The 23,024-nt window shown below is 41.9% G+C and overlaps 1 protein-coding gene and 1 long non-coding RNA gene across 3 annotated transcripts in view; one reads left to right on the top strand and one right to left on the bottom strand.

Moving 5' to 3' along the window:
• The window catches only part of LOC307218075, a 343,388-nt gene that overhangs the window by 57,533 nt on the left and 262,831 nt on the right, over positions 1-23,024 (top strand). The gene's annotated exons all lie outside the window — the stretch shown is intronic.
• STK4 (serine/threonine kinase 4) overlaps positions 1-23,024 on the bottom strand; it is a 67,867-nt gene that overhangs the window by 41,772 nt on the left and 3,071 nt on the right. Inside the window, exons 1-9 of one of the 2 annotated variants that reach the window (XM_079979550.1) lie at positions 22,336-22,485; positions 17,252-17,332; positions 16,666-16,794; positions 15,485-15,599; positions 14,338-14,502; positions 13,535-13,702; positions 12,066-12,203; positions 11,133-11,261; positions 8,585-8,771 (exon numbers count right to left, since the gene is read on the bottom strand). In XM_079979550.1, coding sequence (XP_079835676.1) covers positions 8,585-8,771; positions 11,133-11,261; positions 12,066-12,203; positions 13,535-13,702; positions 14,338-14,502; positions 15,485-15,599; positions 16,666-16,794; positions 17,252-17,332; positions 22,336-22,367 — 1,144 coding nt within the window. In that variant the 5' untranslated portion in view covers positions 22,368-22,485. Of the gene's footprint in view, positions 1-8,584; positions 8,772-11,132; positions 11,262-12,065; positions 12,204-13,534; positions 13,703-14,337; positions 14,503-15,484; positions 15,600-16,665; positions 16,795-17,251; positions 17,333-22,335; positions 22,486-23,024 lie in introns of those variants that run through there. The other variant, XM_079979551.1, reaches the window with a different exon arrangement.

Below are 23,024 nucleotides of genomic sequence, written 5' to 3'. Positions count from 1 at the left end.
TTCTACTGAAACTTTGGGTAAAATCGCAGCAAAACACCCAACATAAGGCTTCCAAGATCATTTCAAGTTCACAACACATATATAGTTTTACATTCACCAGCAATCTGTTACCCCTACTAAAGTCACAGTCCAGTGATAGTTAAAGCAATCTGTTTCCAAATAAAATTTGTGGTCATTCAGTAAGTCAGGCTCCCATCAGTAGCTTCTGTAATGAAATGTAGAGCGAAAGTACAGATAGGGAAAAGGGTGGAAAGACGCAAAGGGTTAGGTCCCACAGAGAGACTTCAAAATATATCTGTGAGCCACTGGGTGTACAAGTTCTGCTGAATCCAAACGAAGTTGTTTCAGAAATTACAGGAGCAAAAGATTAAAAACCCACCCACCTAGATTTATCTTCAGAGAGAATACAGGGCACATTACAGAGATATAGTAAATTTATCTACAGCTGAAATTATGAAATCGGAAGTGAAAGATCCACTGGTCTGTCAAACAATACCCATCTTATCTGGAAATCAAAGTTCATGGTGCTCAAGGCTACTGCTAATGCAGAAGTATTTATTTCTATGTCAATAGTTCAGGAGGAAATGCTGCAAAGAGCCTCAGGTCCAGAATTTAGCATGGAAATTATTTTTAATTTCCCCAACCGGGTGGGGGAGTTCCTCTTAGGATAATGACAGGCAGGTGTGGGGAACCTACGACCTTTCAAATGTTGCTGGACTACAACTTCAGTCATCCATGGCTATTGGAGATGTTGGCTGGAGCTGAGGTTCAACAAAGTCTGCAGCTTCACAGGTTCCTCACTTGTCTTAGGATGTGTCTTTCTTTCAACACTGAGTAAACAAAACCAGCCCCAGCTTAAACATAATTAAGAGATATGGTTTCTAGGCAAAAGGGTATGATCTATAATCACACACATCCTTGATGCTGGATGGCATAAGTGTTTCTACAAGGTTCAGGGGACAAGATGAAGAATCCAGTATCAGTATATTCACATAACAAGGGCTGGGGTGTGTGTGTGGAGCATATCTCCTACTATATCTGAATAGATTGAGAAAATTTGGGCCATAGTAGTTATGATTAGAAGGGGAAGAAATGGAGGCAGTGAGAGGTGTTACTTTCTTGGGCTCCATGATCACTGCAGATGGTGACAGCAGCCACAAAATTAAAAGACGCCTGCTTCTTGGCAGAAAAGCAATGACAAACCTAGACAGAATCTTAAAAAGCAGAGACATCACCTTGCCAACAAAGGTCCATATAGTAAAAGCTATGGTTTTCCCGTAGTGATGTATGGAAGTGAGAGCTGGACCATAAAAAAGGCTGATTGCCAAAGAATTGATGCTTTTGAATTATGGGGCTGGAGGAGACTCTTGAGAGTCCCATGGACTGCAAGAAGATCAAACCTATCCATTCTTAAGGAAATCAGCCCTGAGTGCTCACTGGAAGGACAGATCGTGAAGCTGAGGCTCCAATACTTTGGCCACCTCATGAGAAGAGAAGACTCCCTGATAAAGACCCTGATGTTGGGAAAGATGGAGGGCACAAGGAGAAGGGGACGACAGAGGACGTGATGGCTGGATAGTGTTCTCGAAGCTACCAGCATGAGTTTGACTAAACTGTGGGAGGCAGTGGAAGACAGAAGTGCCTGGCGTGCTCTGGTCCACGGGGTCACGAAGAGTCAGACACGACTAAACGACTAAACAACAGCAACAACAGCAACAACAGCTATGATTAAGCTAACTTCTTACAAAAGAATAAACACAAACCAGCCTGGCTAGTTTATGGAAAAATATGTATTTTGGGTAATGTTTCGGAACAAGTTCAATTATAATGTCTACTCCTATGCTGCTTTCAACATGCTGTAACAGTAGTTCTTTATGCTCTCTCTTTGGTTCATTCTTAATAATAATGATATGATATGCAACCAGACTGGATTGCCAGCTCTCATCTTTTAAAAATGAGGCACAATTAATCTGTAGCATATTTTACACCCTCACAATGAAACAGAAACATTAACACAGATTTGTTCTGAATTACATTCTACTCTTCTGAAGACAGACTTTCAAAAAAGTGGGTGAACGTGGCACATGTATTATATTTAGACAGCTAGATTTGTATCCAAGATTCTTTTGAAGGCTCGGGGGAGCTTACAAAGACATCTATCTAAAATATGCCAAAATATTTTCTAAATATAGCACAGGAAGCTGCTCTACACCAAATCAGATCATGGGTCCATTCTAGGTCAACAATGTCTGAACTGACTGGCAGCAGTCAGTCTCTCTCTCTCTCTCTCTCTCTCTCTCTCTCTCTCTCTCTCTCTCAAATGCAATAGCCTAGGGTTATCCCAATGAAATTGGTTAGCAGCAGATTCAAGACAGACAAAATTACTTCCCTGCAGTCATTAGGTGCCCCAAGTCTTGGTGATGGCTGTCAGATTAGAAAGGGATTAAAGACAATTACAAAAAAATGGGCTATGAGCAATAGACATAATGGCTACAGGGATCCTCCGTTTTCAGAGGTAATGTGCCAATGGGTATCAGATGCTGGGGAACAATGATTGGGGGGCAGGGGTTTCTGGCTTCATGCCCCAATTGGATCCAGCTGGCCACTGTAGGGAACAGGATGCTGAACAAGATAAAGTAGACATTTGATGTAATCTAGAAGGCTTACTGATAAAGGCCCACAAAAGCCAATATAACCTAGATCTTAACTCTGCCCCCTCCCGCACACTAAAATCCATTGATTGATAAAAATTATGTTTTTGCTTGGTACCCAACAGATTGCAGTGTTGGTGCTTCTGCAGAGGGCATTTCATAAACAGATGCAACCGCCTAGAATTACCTCTCCCTTATAGAGGCTGTTCGTACTTTGATGGAAAAAGTACATAGAGATAAGCCTCAGCAGATGATTTTACAAAACGGGCAGGTTGATTTGGGAGGAGGCACTCCTTCAGGTATGGGGTGCTATCGGCTTTCTGAATTGTAGCTCTAGGATACTCCTATTCATGCAGGCAGAAATAAAAAGGTTTCCAAGAGCGCTTCTGCATCATTTTATCAGAACACAAAAGGCCAATCCAATCTCTTGACTACCCAACAAATCAGACATGCCGAATTCCCTACCGTGAGCAGATGCCACAGTATGCCAACAAATGATGCAATGTTGCTGCAGGAAAATCCTTGCCACAGTACACTGAAGTATGAACTGGAGCAATAGGACACAGAGGAATCATTTTTGAATGCAGAATGCAAAAACTTACACTCCAGTGTTTCACACAGTATTCCAAGGGGAAAAAATGTTGCAGAAAATTCTGCTCTATGGTACTTGAATATTTTTTTAAAAAAAATATTGTTAAGATCCAGCCAATTCCTTCCTACCAGTTGTTAACGCCAGTCATGAAATACGAACCACTTTGATGATATTAATGACCTCAATTCCATTGCATTTAAAATACCATTTAGTTATACTGATTATTAAAAACTATTTCCCCAAAAGACTGTTACACAAGGCTGATGAATTTTTACAGCTAAATCAATTTAACTGAATGTGAAAGGAACATTACTGTAGGAGTGATAAGGTGAAAAACAGAGCACTTGAAGCAATTTAGTGGGGCATAGCACATACAGACTCCGCAGACTGAATATGGCACAGGTCACCTTGCCAAGAAACAATTATACCAAGAAAAATTAATACGGCAAAGGTAACAAGCTGTGCGAGGCTTGAGTACGAGCCCAAAGCTGTTTTAAAGCAATTTTAATAAGGAACGTTCACCAGACTGTTTTGTTGGAACAGTTGTGATGGAAAGGGCTACAACCAACTCAGTGGCAAAGCACACTTTACATACAAGAGGTTCAGGTTTCCACCCAAAGCATTTCCAGCTTAAAGAATTCACAGCAATGCTTTTCAGAGAGGACGGTGCCCTCTTTAAGTTGCTTTGTTAAACCATTCCCTTTGCACACCAGAGCAGTAACATCTCTGCTTCTCTGCACATAATCACAAGTACCCCTACAACTCCCATCTGTTACTCCCTCAGTTCCATATTTCCCTAGCCTATAGGTCCCTCTGCACTCTGTGTGGGTCGATGAGTGGGCTCTTTGTCTCCCATTCTTACTACTACTCCTTGCTGGGGTAGTAACAGCTCACAAGGCTTTTATTCTCCCAGCATTTCACATACTGAGGGACACTCAGGTGTGCACAGGTATGCATTATAGTTCTAACAGCCTGTGTAAATGGAGCCAGCTCCACTCTGCGCCTCTGAATCCAGGAAGAATGTAATGTCTGCATTACAGCAGACATAGCGACACAGGCATTCTTACCACTTCTGGTTGGCTTTGATGGGCCTTGCATGAGTCCTGAAAAAACAGAGCTGACGTCACTTCTGGGTTCGGCACTGTGAGCGTGTGAGCGATTGTGCACATATCCATCGTGCCTAAAACAGGGGTTGCCTATACAAGAAAACTTAAGAAAGAAACCCTAAAGAGGCATGGAAGACTGACTGCCTGACCCAAGGGCGGATTGCCTATCCTAGAAGATAGCACCTCTGGCGCACTAGCCAGAACCCTGAACAAGATCTACCTGCATGGCAACGTTTTTGTTTCTGCATGTTTGGTAAAGCTGGGCAATGACTTGTAACATCTCCACTTGGTGTTGTTTTAAAGCGACAGGAGGCAGACTACAAAATATCAAGCGGCGACATCATTTCATATAGGCTAGCTAGGTGAACCCATGTACAGTGACTGTATAGTGAACATTTACCTGCCTGGTGAATTACCTGCCTGTTGAATTTCTTAGAGCCAATCCACACACTACATGACAGCTAATCCAGGTTAGCCAACAAGTGGGTGCTCAACAGGAACCCACAGAAGAAGTTACCTGATGGGTGGCTGTAGGATACACCCATTTCCAGAGGAGTCCAATTCACACATATTTTATGGGCACTCTCAGATGTGTGAAGTGGCCCTCATGAGAAGATACTGTACTGTACTGTACTGTACTGTAATAATAATAATAATATATTTATACCCTGCCCATCTGGCTGGGTTTCCCCAGCCACTGGCTAGCTTCCAACAAAAGATTAAAAAACAGTAATTCATCAAATATTAAAAACTTCCCTAAACAGATGTCTTCTAAAAGTCAGTTAGTTGTTTATTTCTTTGACATCTAATGGGAGGGCGTTCCACAGGGCAGGCGCCACTACCGAGAAGGCCCTCTGCCTGGTTCCCTGCAACTTCGCTTCTCGCAATTAGGGAACCACCAGAAGACCCTCGGCGCTGGACCTCAGTGTCTTTAATATCTGTCTTTAATGTTCCTTATCAACATTGCTAAGGGAGAAAACAAGTGTTCAGGTAGAAGAACACTCTACCCTTTCACAACTCAAGTTTTCCATTAAAAGCTGTGAAAGAGCACCCTCTTTTGGTTAAATGTTGTCAATGTCATGGACTTTAGCAATATGTTCCATCAAGAACATTTTTTCACAGGTTATTTTTCTTTTTGCAAAGTTTTCAATCTCAGGTATTTAAACACAAACTTAAAACTGCTGCAGTAAAATTCACAACCCAATACAACTGGCTCACATGCAGCTTAAAACAGCAAATCAGACTAAGAGGCAGCATTTTAATCTCCATAGTAAACCCCACACCAACCTGCCTGCCTGCAGCATTTAGAAGTGAGATAGGATAGACATCCTCTATGTCTAGGGTCACCAAAATGGCATTCATGGATGTAATGGGTGTCCCTGAGGCTTCCCCTGGCACCCATGAATTCTCTGAGCCTCCCCGCAACACTTAACTGCCCCCTTTGCTCTGTAGTATGTACTTTAAATGTTCAGATTCAGGCAGGTGTTGGTCTGACGCAGTCAAAATAAAAAAATTAAAAAATAGTCCTGTAGCACCTTAGAGACCAACTAAGTTTGTTCTAGGTATAAGCTTTCGTGTGCATGCACACTTCTTCAGATACAGTGGTACCTCGGGTTAAGAACTTAATTCATTCTGGAGGTCTGTTCTTAACCTGAAGCACCACTTTAGCTAATGGGGCCTCCTGCTGCCGTTGCGCCGCCTGTACACTGAAACAGAAGTCACCAGACTCATATATGTAGTGCGAGGGTGGGGTGGGGTGTTTCTGAGAATGTTTGCTTTCGGCAAACATTATATAAAATAAGACTGTGGGAAAGAAATGATCGGATCACAAAGTAGTAGAATGGACTAATGGCAAGTGGGGAAAGGGAAATACATTTTAAATGTACCTTCATGCTTAAAAATAAATCCTGCAAGTAGGTAGGCTAGAACCTTTCTTATCTGCTTTTTGGGGGGTGGGGGTGGGGGGTTGCTTGCTTACTTAATTTTGCTGGGCATTTGTGAAGGGGGAACATTAAAAACACAGTACCCACCATTTGAAGCCTGAAGTAGCGAAGAGCATTCTAGCACCTCATGTGTGGTCTAAGCTTAAGTATAGGCTATAAAACAGCATGCTTAGTTTATTAATATTGTTAGTATAAAGCTATTTAAGAAACACAAGTTGGTGATATCAACTGCTCCGCTTTGCTCCACAGCCCCAGCATAACTGCACTTATTTGTGTGCTTTAACATAGGTTTTAGAGACTACAGCTAAATGGAAACATCTGCTTTCTACTTCCAGGACCTGACTACCACAGAAGGTAGAGAGACACTGCAATGTATACTGCATGTACTCAATAAAATGGTTTTTGCAAAACACTGTTCAGTTGAATAACCTCGTGGTCCCTTCCAACTGTACAATTCTATGAAAGTTTCATTTCTCATGTTATGCTCCCTCCGGTGGTGGAAAGGAACATTTTTCAGGAGAATGAAGAACCACAATGAGACAAAAATAGACAGCTGAACTTTCATTTTCTATAACCTACACCTGGATGTAGACCATACTGTAATATCCCAGCCTAACAATGAAGCAGACTCAGCCCAAATTCAAAGAAAACAAATGAAAAACACACTTTTTAAACATTATTTTCTTAGATTCATAGAGGTCAGTTTTCACTGGTCACATCATAGTAAGCAGGTATCACAGCTAGCTTGCTTTATGTTACAAACAAGTCAAACTTTGTTTTTGATTGAAAGAACAATCCTTGATTATAAGGATGCCATGCCAAAGTAGCAATTACTAGTAATTCAAGTATATGAGTGAATACAATCTAGGAAAACCAACAGTATGTCAGAACAGCAGCTGCCTGTTATTCTCATTATTACTCTAACATGCAACCAACTGGCATATCATAATCACAAACGCCTGTATGGCCCATATAGATTCAACAATCATTCCGGCCAGCTGCACAGGGGGCAAGAGGACCATCCTCTGAATTCCATCAAACACCAGGCACTTGCTGACTCAAGATTAGCTAGGCCACATAGACATTATATCCTAAGCAATTCGTGTTCTTGCATCGTTTCATGCGACTGATTCTATTAATGCAAAACACTTCCCTTTTCCATTTACAGGAAGAGGCTTCTTCTTAGTACATAGCTGAACAAAATTCATTTTCTCTTTTCCACCCTGTCCAGCCTCCTGCCACTCACAATTCATCAGAACAGTGGATCACAATTTAAGCTTTTTATCCTGCATGGAAGAATATTTATCACCTGAGACTTAAGACATGGTTAGGCAACCCAAGGGATTGGACACGTCACTTTCTCCTCTAACACCATGTCACAAATGGCTTTGCAAAGTCCCCTTAGTTTCAATAAAACATTTCCCCCCCTGTGGCAAATGTAATGGGCAAGCTCCCCGCTTTTCAACTCTGAGAAGAGTTTGCCAAGCAGTTTCCCCAAGAATTAGGAAATGGTTTCCAAGAAGGTTAGTCTCCAGGAAATACTGGGGTTAAATTCCCCCATGCCTAGGGTAGCCTAGGCAGCCAGTCAAGAATCCAGACGCCAGTGTCAGTCAAGCAGGATGGCCCCACCATGGAAGTGGGCAAACGGTATGGCCATTTGAACCGTGCACCTATTTCTACTAGTACACAAATCATGATCTAATCCATATTTGGGAAAGCTTCTGACTTCTGCTGCTTAAGCACATGTCACGACATCAAGGTTTTCAGCCTTCCCTCCTTCCACCAGTTTCTTGCAATAAGCACTTCGAGATAAGCACCTGGACCTATGTCATTCCACAAGAATGTTTATGGTTTCTCTGCTCAGTCCTTCACCTACATTCTATTTACATTCCATTTCTCATTAACATCAGCTCAGAAACCCTATGATGCTCCCAATGATGTCATCGGGAGCACAACAGGGTCTGGACACTCCTCTTACCAACTCCCTTCCCCAATTGTACCTGAAGGAACTTCTTGAAACCTTGGATGGTGCCATGTTCCAGAGACCGCCCCACACTTTGCCACTGCCTTGTACGTTCTGGAGGAAGAGTGTGTGTGCCAACAACAACCCCCAATATGAGTAAAATCTAAATGTGAAAGAGCCTGAACTCAGCTAAAGGTTTCCAAACTGAGAAAAATTCTCCAAAACACCCATTCAAAAATTTGTTCCCTGTCACTGCTGGCATGAGAAGGGTATCACATTGCTTTAAAGCTTAAAAGACTGCACTTTATTATAATGAAAAATGCACTTACTCTTCATTGTACCCTCATCTTCTTCATCTTCAGCATTTATGACCATTGTTCCCAGTTGTGACTCTAACGTGTCATTGTATTCTATCATGGTATTGATACCATCACTCATTCCACAAGCAGCTCTGATTGTACCAGTCTCTTGTCCCTGTGCCCGCACCATGGTCCTAGCGTCAGTTTCATCTTCTTCCTGAACAGAGATGCAAGAGATAAAAATTTGAATCAGACTAAGCAAGGTATCAGTATTTCTCCAAGGCAATGCAATTAGAATTGAATGGAGTGTGTAATGTTAGTTTACATATCTGATTCTAGTTCGTTATCAGTTAGTAACAGTTTCTTTTCAATGAACAGCAAATATTGGACAGACAGCTTTGAAGATCGAAATCTGCTATTTAATCAAGTTATACATTACCAGCAACAACAGAGGAATGTTAAAAAGCTTTGCAAAAAAAAAAGTTAACTGCAGAAATTTTAGAAGTTGAAGTAAAATTATTAGTGCAAACAAATGTTACATAATTTAGCAACAGATCGTAATGCTGAGATTCCACTTTCCTGTAACAAATATTTTAAGTTTTCCTTCAAAATACTGATTATGATAGCAGATAGCATTTTGGCAGAGGAAGCACCACACAAAACTGTGAAATTACTTGGTGAAGTCCTGAACTTATGCAATCCTTCCACAAAGTGGGCTTGTATGTTGTTTCAGGCTCCTTGGAGGAAGGACAGGGTCGAAGTGTTAATAATAATTATGCAAAATATTACACTTTTTGTTCAAAACTGCGTCTTAACTTTGACGTCAGGGATTCTAAACAGATGCATGTTTTTAATTTGCCAACACGTATCATCTAGAACAGTGGCTCCCAAACATCCAGGAAAAAAGACTTTGGCAATCCAACCCAGCATTGAACCCAATGTGTTTTGACTACAAGTGATTTTGGCTTTAGGCGCAATCCCCAGAATGTAGCCCCCACATAATTTGAGGCCTAACTGTATTTCACTACACTTTTAGCTGTATATAACAGCCTTGTTGGCTGTTTTCTACTTCCTTTGTTTTTAGAGTCTTGCTGTTTTTTCTATATTGCAAGAAGATTGCATTTTATTGTTGCGAACCACCTTAGAGGCGCCGAAAGGGGATACATAAACTACTTCCATAATAAAAAAATAGTCTAATGTGAAGTGAACAAGCCCGAATAAGCTACAGCAAGCTGCTTGTTCCCCACTTTCCTCTCTTCCTCCGCCATAGCCAAGAGAGAAATTCAGAAGGTCTCTCCTCTGCCTTTGCAGAACATGCATTTCCAGTTTATGCATTTTTATAGAGCTATATCCCAAAGTATCTGGAAACCACCAGGTAAAGGGTGTTGTGATGGGATGATGAGCTGCTTGTGCGTAAAGCTTAGTCCCTCAGAGTTTGGCCTGGTTATCAAAGCTCTGTCTATAGCGGAGCCCCTTAAACATGACTCCCTCAATCGCTGGCAGAATCCGACAGTGGGCGTTTGCGGAAACGCTTCCAGCATAGAAGCTCCTTAACGGAAACGCGTCTTCGGGATTCTCGGCGCGACAGTTTCCGGCGAGGGGTGGGTGTCCCTATAGGAGGTCCTGAAACTTCCCCACTGTTTTCGCTGGAAGTCTCTCTGAGCCATCCCTCCGATTCACTTTCCCTTGGAGCTCCTTCTCTCCCCCTGCTGGTTCCCTCCTCTGCTGCCGAGTCTCTCCTAACCTCCGTGAGCCCTTCCACCGCCTGCCCTTCCGATGGCAGTTCTCTGACAGGTGGCTTATTTGGAAAATAATTCCACTGATTTTCTGCTGATGCATTCTGATATCTGTTTGAAAAAGCTGTTTATTTCTCTAGTCACATCTGGTCCCAACTCTGACCCACTTGGGCAATTTAAGGTCATTTCTGTAGCTCTCCACAGTCTTAGGCAGAAGGGCTTTCCCAACCCTGCCATCCAGGATCCATATATTTCAAGGATAGAAAATGTCCCACATACCAAATGTGACCCAGAAGGTTTCCCCATTTGGCCCATGAGGCAATTTCCCCCAAACCACACCCACCTGCCCCACTCCAACTGTCATGTGTGATGTCAGGTATGGGCTTGGTAAAGTTGTGACTGGATCAGCTGATCGTGCAGCTGAACTCTGACAGGCAGGAGAGGCAACCAACCTGTCAATCACCTGACCTCTCTGACATCAGATGACAGTCCTGACCCTGCCCACCTGCCAAAGTTGAGCCCCAACTCTGCTACACTTGAACTTAACAGGTATTGAACCTGGGACCCTTCTGCATGCACAGCATGTACTCTGCTATTGATGTAGAGCCTTTCCTTTCCATTTAAGCAAGAAGATTTCAAGTCGACTTGCTTGCTCACTATATTTCACCAGCTGCGGTTAGTTCCAAGGCCACTGACCTACTGAGGGACTTGGGCATAATTTTTTCAGAAAGCAGACTTTAAAAAACTGACACAGAAATTATGAACTGCCAACACATCTAATAGAGGGGTACAGAGCAATGCTACTACAGGAAGGACAATGGTTAAGTAGTTTTAGCACTCACTGAATTTTCTTCATCATCATGATACATCTCACGCTGTTGAGCTTCCTGAATTTTCAGTTTAATATCCATTGCTTCATTAATCAGGTCTCGTAGGATGAAAACCCCTTTGGCATTTTTTACAAATGGATGCTAAAGAAGACACATTAAGAACGATGAACTTTGAACAACATGTAGCAGCAAAAGATCTTAACCCCGAGCTATGTTAATCCTTTTAATTCTGTTGATTTTGTAAGGCAAGTTTATTCAAGCATGGCAGCCCTGCCCAAACAATGCAATCTACAAGGCAAATGCATTTCTACTATGTTATGTGTAAACACTTCAATAGCTTAGGACACAAAAAGGACTATTAATGCCAAATGATCTGCCTAATTTTGCAAATTGGGTGGAAAGTAGTAATTAATATGAATATGCAAGTATGCATGTTTAGTTCTGATCTATACACATTTTTTATCAGCAACAGTACATATTGTTCAGACAGCTACGATTTAGAAGATTCCACAAAGCCTCCCCTGACTATGGAAATAGAAATTTCCTGAATGTTAATTTGGGAGCAAGCCTCAATGAACTGAGTTGCTTCTGAGTAAATATGCATAGGACCTGATATTTACAAAGCAGCTGCACAATCACCAAGCACAGAGGTATAAGGAATCAAATATAATCCAATCCCCTGCCCAAGAAACAGTATCCTATACCCAAAGCATTCCTGGATCAGTGTTCACTTTGCCTACTGATAACCCCCACCAGGCAGCAACATACCTTATTTTTTAAGCACTACAATTCAACTCTACTATCTAAAACTTAGAAGCACAAGATGATCAGCAACAAAACTGCTACAATGGAGGGGAGATGGGGGACAGACAGGAAAACTGCCTGTCTATTTCTCAAACAGACAAATAATTTTATTTATTGCTTTACATTCCAACAGATACTGACCTGAAGCAGCTGCGTGGCAGTGGCTCTTTTTTCTGGACACTTCACAAGACACTGCTTTACAAAGTCTGTGAATTCATCTGACCAGAGTTCCGGCTTCCGGAATGTTGGAGGTGGATTTGTTGGAATCATGAAAATTGCCTGCAAACAAAGTATACATTTTTTCTACCTGCTGTTGACCCTATATAAAATTTTTAAGTATAAATCAAACAATGACCACACTGAGAAAGATTTTGCAAGGGTGGACCAAAGTTCTTGACAGTGTTGCACAGGGGATGGCTAATGATGACCCCAAGCCACTAACTGGAACCCTGAGAAGTACCCACCTCCATCATAATTCTCCACCATAATTCCACCAGTGGAATTGGTGGCAGCCACCAATACATTGTACTGTTTCTTATGTGCTGCTTTTTACATTCAGAGGATAAGAGCATATCTTCCAAGCCTGCTAACTGCAATTGTATTCAAACTGTACTCTGCATAAGCTGGGTTCAGAATCAAAATGCTGCTGTTCTCATGGAACAACCAGACTACATACAGCCTTTGGCAGCTTTCCTTGCAGTCCCCAAAACCCCAGAACTCCTGCCCACTTTCCTCAACTGCTCAGCCGATTAGCTGTCAGCTGGGTGGCAAGGAAAAGACTTATCAGCTTAGTGACTTTGGTTGTATTGGGATGGGGGGCAGTTAAAAGCCTCCATTCTCCAGCAATCCCAGTGTATAAAAGATCAATGTACCCATGCTGTCTCAGAAGGCATGAAGTGTGTGTGAGTGTCTCTATGTGAAGCTTACTGAACACTGTTGTATAGAGCTGCAGTGGGAAGGAGGGATCAGCTGAAATCAAGCAGAAGATCTTGCATTGGTGGAGCTCCACTCTTGCAAGGTTCTTCCATCCAATTTGAGGCAACCCCCTCACCCCCCAACTGCAGGCTCCTGTATGACAAAACCTGCAATGTTCAGAAGTTCCTCCCAGACTCCAAGGAGAGGCTTTTTCGGGGAGGGGGGGATTTGAAGGAAAGACAGGTTTGTGCAAGCTGACATCTGCTTAGGCAATCTGTTGATACAAGATCACTATACTATCCTTTCCTTTGGAGTGTTTCCCTTCACCCATTGTGAAACTGATGTTAAGAGAACAGGCTAGTTTGGTGATGCAAGGTCAAACAATTGATGTGTTGAGACAACCTTCTCTACACATTAAAATAATTTGTGACATGGTTACAGGGCCACATGGGCTAGGCCCTCCCCCACTGATGTTCACACCCTCCATGTAAGGCCCCTCACAAGACCTGTTGAACACAAAAGCAGCAATGTGCAACCCTGCTGCCCCACTCCCTCAACACATGACAGGGCACCCATAAGATCATGCAATGGCGCATTTAAGAATCTGGATTCTCACATGTCCATTGAATTAAAACAGGACTTGTGGGTAGACATGGTTGAGATTGCACAGTTAAGTCTGGTTACCCAACACTTACCCTCATCGGGTGAATATCGGCATATGGTGGTTTTCCTTCCGCCATTTCAATGGCAGTAATGCCCAAAGACCAGATGTCTGCTAGACAATTGTATCCGATTTCTTGAATCACTTCAGGTGCCATCCAAAAAGGAGTTCCTATCACAGTGTTCCTTTTTGCCATGGTGTCCTAACAAAAGAAAGGGAACCCAGTCATAAAATGAAGTGCAGTAATTAAAAAACAACAAACTTAGCCTTTACTAATCTGATGCCCTTCAGACCTTTTGTATAACAACTCCCATCAGTCTGTGTTGGCTAAGGCTGAGGGGAGTTTGTAGTCCACAATATCTGGCGGGCATCAGATTGGAAACAACTGTCCGAGAGGTTATCCAGAGCACATGCTCTCCGTATCTAAAATGTGTTAGAACAGTAACAATCAAATGAAATCTAATCCCCAACATAGTTAAGCCAACAGAAACCTATTATGTTTCATGAAACAGACGTTATTTCTACATTACAGAATGTAAGTTTCACCATGGCTACACCATATTAGCTGATGGCCCCCATGCAAGTCCCTCAGGATCACAGAGCAAAACATGCAGACTGAAGAAGGACCAGCATCCTGTGAGGGCTGAATAAGTCACAGCATCTGTGTAAACAATAGTAGCAGCAGCAGCTTCAAAACAGACCATTCAAGTAGTAGCTCTGCCTACTCCTCCCAAGGCGTATGGGGGGTGGGCTGCCAGCTAACGTGCACCAGCTCCAGGAAACTAAATACTGAATGAAACACAAGCAGAAAAGTGTATATAGACAATATTTACTCACTGTGAGTTGGCCTGCTACCCCAAAATCCGCAAGTTTAGCATGCCCTTCTGTATTGAGTAGTATATTGCCAGCTTTGATGTCACGGTGTATTTTCCTCATGAAATGGAGGTATTCCAGCCCTTTGAGTGTTGATTGTATTATTGTAGCGATTTCATCTTCCATCAACTGAAGGAAGAAATTAACTACATTAACCGATACCAGCAACTAACTGTTGCTAAGAGAGATTGCCAGTGTCCATTATAAATATACAAATGTCCCATCCATCTTACTACTATTATTTATGCAGAGTAATTGGGACTCAATATGAGAACTGGTATCAAAAACTTGTCCCTTTCCTTGTCAAATTGGCTCCCAGTTTCCCTGTACACTATGATGATTCCATCAAAACTCCATCACCCTAAATTATTGTTTGCTACACAAAATGGACAGTGAGAAAGTGGGAGTTGAGAGTCTGACAACATCTGGAGGGTCACAGGTTCCTCTTTCCTGCTCTAAAGTACGGTAACTAAGAACTGACATATCCTGCTGCCTCCTAATACAATCAAGAGCCACCATGCATACACACAGCCAAATAAAACTGCAAATGCAATGCTTTCTTGAGAAGGTGTATACACCCTGGGGGCATGAAAGAGGCAGTAGAGAGGCTATGGACTCAGGCTGCTGTTACCATCTCAATAGCAACAATGAGAAGGAATACACTATGTACTTTAACAACTTATGTCAGTCAAAGAAAACATCAAGCTAATTACCAAAAGGATTTAAACACAATCCTATTTACTTAATTTCAATTCCTTTATCGAGAGCATTCCTGATGCACCTCATCCCAAAGCGATTTACAATACAGCAAGAACTATACACAAGACAAATGTGTATATAAAAACAGCTAAATCATTTATGCACGCATGCACACACACACACACACCAACCATCACCATATATAAAATCAATTCAAATCCAACAGATACCAGCTGAGATAAAAAACCTCTACTTAGAAAGCTTGCTAAAAGAGGAACATCCTGAATAGGCACCAAAAGTATAACAGAAAAAATGCCAAGTTCAACACTAGACATTAAAATGCCCTATTAGCACTTGATGCTTTTGTCTGCAGAACATCACACATTTATGAAGATGCTGAAGGAGCACCTACCGTTTTATTTCGCAGTCGAATAATATCAGACACAGATCCGGCACCGCAATATTCCATGACAATCCAGAGGTCCGTGTTCTTAAAATAGCTGCCATAGTATTTGACTACATGAGGACTAATAAAAATTAAGATGTGTCACTGAAGTACACATTTTGCATTTACAAAAATGAAAATCAGACTTAGTACAATATTGTGGGGTCCTATTAAAAGCACAAACTTGGAAAAAGGAAATCCCCTTCCATAGCTCTGCTATTTCATTCATCTGCCGGAAGTGTGCATAGTGATATTTCACTGGATAGAGTGAAAGAGCTTGATTTATTTGGTCTGCAGTGGCTGCCCAATAGCTTAATGGGCAATACTCTACTAAAAAGGAAATAAAACCATGCAAGAAGAGCTATATCCTTTGAAGCAGTACCCAACATTGCCAAAGCTAAGGATTAAATGAGAGAAATTACCATAATAATGGTAACAGCCATTAGTTAGGGTACCGGCCAAACTCTGCAATGTTCTACTGTACCAGCATGAAATGTAAGGAAATCCCTATGGCATTAAGCCACTGGCCCAACTGGTCCAGCATCCTATTCTCACAGCAACCAACCAGATATGTATGAGAAGCTCACAAGCAGAAACTGAGCGAAATAGCAATCTTTCCACTTGTGATTCCCAGCAACTGGTTTTCAGAACCATATGTCTCTTACAGTGGAGCGACATTTTACTTAATATGCAGCACATTTTATCATTTATATTTATATTACTTTTTTATATAGCACATACTACTTTATAATCATATGGCACATTTCAAGAGCACGCTCCATATATTCTCAGTAATCCTTAAAAATGACCCTAGAGGCATTGACGTGAGGGTGGAACTTTTCAATAGCAAAGAATCAGTATGATAATAGTTTTCAGGGCCATTAGTTTTAAATTTAATGCAAGAGGCATCTGCTCTTGAGCTGTCATGTCTTAAAAATACAAGTATTTCAATAGAAACACTTTTCAAGTAAAGCTTTTGATAGATTTATTTAAACCACATTAAGGCTGCACTGCACTCCTCTTTTCTCACTCTACCATGTAAAATTTATTTCCTGCATGCTGCTTTTGCTGGAAGTTTGGGGGCACTCATGATAGATGGGAGGGGCTCTCACCACTGGTGAGTGAAAATACGGACCAGTTGCACTTACCTATCACATTGTTGCATTATGGATATCTCTTTAATGATCTCCTGCAAGTCAGATTCAACAGGAACTTGCTTAATTGCAACAACCTGGCCCGTTTCTTTATGGATAGCTTTGAAAACACTGCCATAGGACCTGTAACAAGAAATACAGGCTTTGAACACCGTAAGAGGTGATACAGAAAGGAAAGACACTGAATCATATGCTAAAGTGCCCCCCACACTCAAGCACTCCATGAAGAACTTGCATAAAGATTAATATGGTACCAGCCTTGCTAAGTTGTTCAACAATCAAGGGTTGTGATGGGTACATAACCACTGGCAATCACTTGCAGGGTTTACAGGATGCAGGTGAATATACAATGTTTAAAGCATTCTGGCAAGAGACTGGTGGGCTTTTTAATCCCAATTTTTAAATTAATAAACATTACACATAGTAACCGCTAAATAAGCTACCTATAGAACACTGTCACTTCTTGATTTGAATAAGCAATACAATGAACAACAAGCTGTTTTGAAGCTTGTGGCACACATAAGAACCAGCACCTGCATGTCTCAGCACATTACCTGCACTTTTTGTTACCTGCACTTACCCTTCTCCGAGTTTTTCTAGCACATCGAACACTTCTTCGGGTTGTTTTGTCAGACTATCTTCATCTAACTTCCTTAGCTGCCTGTGGCAAAGGAAAGAAAATTTCAGTTATGCTATGCAAATATCATAGGCGGCTTTCATACATATATTTTAAAACTCATTGACAGATGTAGGAGACAGTGTTCAATCAGCCTTATCAGTTATCATAATTCTTTAAAAGCGCAAATAACACTCTTCTACCCATACTGAGGAAAACCCCCATATCAAGGGTGGCCAATGCAGTGCCCTCCAGATGTTATCAGACTCCAAATGCCATCAACCCAGCCAGCATAGCCAATGGACAGGATCAAGCTGGGAATCCAACAACATCTGGAAGGCACTACATTGGCCTACATGGTACAAAAAAAACAATGCAAAGAAGTTTGAGCCACAAAGGCTTTGGAAGTGATACCAGCCCTATAACACCACTGAATCAGTGTTGTTGCAGTGGCATTTTGAGGAGCCTATAGAAGCACAAGGGGTAATGTACACACAATCCATTTTCTCTCATAATCACCCATATTTTCTGTTGCATTGCACCTTTCAGAGAACAATGCTTTTTTAAAAAAGTTTTTTGAAAATGGGAACATGCTGAAATGTTTCTTGTTCACTTTCAGAAGATGTTCTACGTTTATTAATAAAAGTTACTTATAAGCAAAGAATAGAGCTATATATTAGAAGTGCTAAACACACATGGGGACTACAACATTTTTTAACCAAACAGAAAGAAAATGTGAGTTATACTTTTCACATTTCAGAGGCGGCCTTTTACCAAAAGTGCAAAATTAGTAGTAGCGAGTCCTGAAGTCCACATGTTTCTGAAAACCCAAAACATATGGTTTTCTGTATTATGTATTATTTCACATTTGTGAAATACACGATGACTTTCTAAAATGAAGAAACATGACTAAGATTTCAACCCAGGAAATGGTGAAATACCAGAACTAGCTTCAGCGATAAGCATTAAGACCACAGAACCTGCTCGTTTGAAACAGATGTCAACAAATATGCCTATGTCATGATTTCTAGTTAATACTGATGAAAAATGTATTAGTACATTGTGTACTAATATTCCAGGCAAGTACTAATCCAAGTTTAGAAGCCAGTTTCATGTTAAGGCACAATCTTAGAAGTAGGGTTGGTTATTTACATGGTTAAAATACTGGTGGAATACTGAGACGTAAGTAAGAAGAGAGAGGGAAGTTTCATACTAACTTCGAAATCCAACTATTGAAGCGAATATCCATATTAGCAACTTTAATAGACAAACACAGTTTTTAAGTTTTTAAATACTGCACATGAGTAAGCTACTCTCTCCCATTCATGCGCACCACCTTCATGGAATAACCAACCTTGCTGTAAAAAACTGACCCTTACTTAAAGTGGTTGCACTTCCATTTAATCATTATAACCTGTTAGCAACATCTGAACTTTGAAAAGCACATATAAAAATGAAGCCAGAAGCAGCAAGTTGATTAACTGTACCAACGATACTCACTATTTCAGTTATGGTATTAGCAACCTATATTGGTACGAAAAAAAATTTTTGGTGTGGATTTCTTTAATTTGGTCACTACAAAAAAGTTCTAGTTAAGAATAAAGGAAACCTACATATTACCATCAGCAGAAGAATAATGTCTGGGAAGTGGAAAGAAGTTAGAAAGGGAAAAAAGTGCTCTCTACACCACAAAACAAAGGAAACAGCCTCTTTTGCTCATCATGTAAATGGGCCATCCAAAAAAGAAAAAAGCAGCTGCATGCCTGCGTGAACCAAACACTTCTGTAAGCTGCTCTGTGGGGCTTTCTCAACCCGAGACAGTTCACTTACAGCCTGTGCTGAAACGACAAGACAAAAATCCCAAATTGTAACTGGCCTCTTAGCCAAAATGTTAGTATCTCCTTTATTATCATACTTGTGTCCAAAGGAGAAACATAGAGCTGGTCCAGATGCAACCATAAACCATAGTTTATGAGAATGTGCCTTGTTTTTCCCAGATCTGCATGGTCCCCTTTCTGGTGGAGCTATGAGGACAACTTCAGAGGCTTTCCCTCTTGTTTTAGATTAATCACAGCTTGCTGTTTTGTCTTGTGCCATCTTTTAGCTACATTCTGAGGACTGCTTCTCAAACTTCTGGCTAAACCCACGTGTAATACAGTGGTACCTCGGTTTATGAACTTAATCCATTCCTGAAGTCCGTACTTAAACCAAGGCGTGCTTTGCCTAATGAGACCTCCCACCGCCAGTGCCCTTCCACAGTTCGGCTTCCGTTTGTAGACCAAGGTAAAGTTCGCAAACCGGAATAGTTCGTAAACAGGACTGTTCATAAACCGAGGTACCACTGTAATGATTAGTGGGAACAAGTAAACTTCAAACCACAGTTCAAGAATATGGCTTGTTTTCACAAACCATAGTTAAAATTAGCCAAAGTTTAGGGTTCAGACATAACACTGAATGGCAGTTAAAAAATGGAAACAGGAGTTTCTAATCTCCTTGGGACTATGTTGGAGAGGGAAGAAGGCAACATTTGAGTGCAGGAGGGTGAGGGGGGAGAGACTCTTTTCCTAATGCTAAATGATTACAGCCCAACACATACAACCGAAAAGCAACCACAAAGCATGTTATCAGGCATTACTGTTTGAATAAGCATGAGCCTGGGGAGAGTGGGGGAAGTTATGATAAGGCCACTGACATTATCACATTGAATACACATGTGGACCCAGCCTAGGAGACATCACAATTAAATGAAGTAAAATGTACTTCTTTAACAACAATCCATTTCTACCAGCAACATCATAACTGTGAGAAAAGATAAGAATGGCGCAGCAATTAATTCGGAGTCGCTATCTTGCCAAAGGATTTATAGCCGGGAGGAAGAATGGACTTGGTTTTCAGACTGCATTCCTAGTGAATCTCCTCAGAGGTTTTGAGAAAGGAGGCAGATTGGTGAAGATTAATGACGCTAAGACTGTTTTGATGTATGGAAGTGATGTTATATGGAAAACGTCTGGATATGGCTACTGGATAAAAAAATTATAATAACCACGCAGGATTACAAACTGTTCTAACCAGCTTGCGGAGACTGTCAGAGGTCACAAAGAGAAAGGAAAAATATATGCAAATAACAACAAGAGATGTGGAAAAATAATAAGAAAGGACTGGATAGTACTGTGAACATCATAAGGTTAGATTTGTGGACATTAAAACAGCAGTAAGAAGCAAGAAGTTGATTGGAACTTGAAATATGGGTACCCCCAACAAAAATTTAAAATTCGGCTGTGTAATTTAGAATTTATGTAATTTGGTTTGATTTGATGTGATTGGTCGGTTAATAGAAATTATTCTTTTAAAAAAAACTGTGAGAAAAGATAAAATTGCACACGTTGTGTTATAAACAACAAGAGTTTTACTTTTAAAAACTGACAGGCAACACTCATGCCTTTCTAGGCCTGTGGGGTGTGCGGAGTCGAGTCATTTGTTCTCTGACTGATCTGGTCTAACTTCCTCAAATTCCTCAACCCAGAAAGACATTTAAAAACCAAATATTGTATTAAGACATCATTCCGGAACGTACTGCTTATGAACCCTGTGATGAAATTCACAAAACTATGTTTAATCCAAAACAGCCTAAGGAAGTGAGAGCATATTTGTCTGTCTTTCTTTAATTTCATTTCCACAGATCAACATGCTATTCTGCTTTCTGCCAGCTGATAGAACATAAAATATAGTGAGCTGTATTTTCAGTCAGTACTGCAACCAAAGCCTAACAACACTTTGGGAGCATTATGTTAACAGTTCAGCCATCTTTGACTAATAAATGACAGAAGGTTATTCTTGAAGTATTAGTCTCTAACCATATTCACCCTTGTTTCAATTCTGCTCTATGGTCATGGTTAATCAAGGATCTTAAGAGTTTTGTCATCTAGAACTTCTCATTATGCACCAGACTTCCTTGTTCACTTCTGTTCGCCATGCTCATCAAATGAGCAATAAGCATTTGCAAAAAGAGGCCAGCACTTCCTATTTGGGGCTGTTGAACACACACTTCCTACGTGCAGTCAGATGTTTGCATGTTTGAGTTGGCTTACACCTTATTTTCATGGTTGTATGTAACATGAAATAATTCAGTAAAAACAATGCAAAGCTCAAGGATGGTCTTTAGGTTCATGGAAGACTGCAGGCTCTGCATGCACAAGGTCCCAGGATGAATCCCTGGCATCTCAGACCACTGGGAACAAGAGCTTTGAAAGCTGCTACCAGAGTAGAAAATACTTGGAAAAGACATGTCAGCATCTGACTCAGGATGACATCTTCACATGTTTACCTGCCCAGATCTGAGGTTTGTCACACTGTTAATATAATCCACTTTGTTTTATGCTTGGGCTTTAAGAGAAAGAAACAGAGCACAATTACAGAAGAAAAGGGGAGCAGTCAGCCATATAGCAGCATAAATAAATGAGATTATAAACTGATTGCATTTTGAAGGTTGGGGTTAAAAGCGAGTCCTGGCCTTAAGTCAACAGCTGAAGACCTCAAACCAAAACATTCATTTCCAAACTCTTCATTTCTTCAGGGGCCACATTTCCAGTTGCTACAGCAAGCGAGCAATTGCAAAAGAAATGTAAAAGCATCCTTTAAAAAAAGGAAGCGGAGTGAGTCCCAACCACCTACATCACTTTGGAATCCCAGTTTAAGCAGAGAACTTTACGACACAGGCAGTTCCCCACAAAGGCTTTGGGCGGCTCTATTTATTTCATTGCTTTTTTGCACAACTCCCGTTGCATTTAGCCAACTCTGGGTCATGCGCGCGAGCTCCGACGGAAGATGCGAGGAGGGCAGTTTAAGACGAAGAAGGAGCGCGTTTCCCGGGAGGAAGCGGAGGAGGAAAAAGAGTGGGTGGGAAAGGGCCTAAGAGGAAGAGAAGTGCACCGACCCGTCTCCGCAACCTACATGCACCCAGGTCGCCTCTTCCCACCCCCTCGGGCAGCGCAAGAGCCCTTTCACCACCCTGACCGTCACCGCGCATCTCTTCCCCTCTGGCTTCTCACCGGCGCGGGTGGCGCAGCTGCACAGTCTCCATGGCCGCCTGACCGGGGTGGGCGAGGGTGGGCGCGCGCGCGCTTTCCCCCTCCTCACGGCCGCTCCATCTCCGCCGCCTTCCTTCTGCTCTGCCCGCTCGCGCTGAGTCCCTCGGCCCCGCCTCCCAAGCGCCGAAGGCACTTCCGCCTCGCAGCTGCCGCCGCCGCCGCCGCCTCCTCCTCTCAGAACCCCGCCCTCCCCGCAGGCAAGCACCAGCCGGAAACCAGCAGGGGGCGGGGCAAGGAGAAAGGAGTCGCGCGACACCAGGCCACGTGGTTTCGCAGGTCTTGGCGGCGGTTGCCCCCAGAGGGTTTGTTTAAAAAATTAATAATTCACGGTGGGCGTGGCTATGTCGCTCCTCGCTGCGCTGCTGCTCCCCGACCCCCCCCCAATCCCGCGTTTCCTCAGAAACCGATAAAGAATCACGATGCGTTTTTCTTTATGCCTCTGAAGAAAGGGTTATAGGCCACAATAAATAAAACGTTGAGGTGCTTTTCTGAAGTTAAATCTAGCTAAGGAGTAAGCAAGCCCCGTTGAACAAAGCGGGGCTTCTGTAAATAAGCTGATGCTGCAAAATGGCTGCCCAAAATGAGAGAAAATTAGCAGCGTTTCAAGCCCAACATCATCATGTTGTTGTATTTTGTTTCCTTACCTGCCA

This window comes from Podarcis cretensis (genome assembly GCF_951804945.1).
Source record: "Podarcis cretensis genome assembly, chromosome: 6".
In the NCBI taxonomy this organism is placed as follows: Eukaryota; Metazoa; Chordata; class Lepidosauria; order Squamata; family Lacertidae; genus Podarcis; species Podarcis cretensis.
The sequence above is the reverse complement of the archived record's forward strand: the minus strand, read 5'-3'. Positions and strand labels throughout refer to the sequence as shown.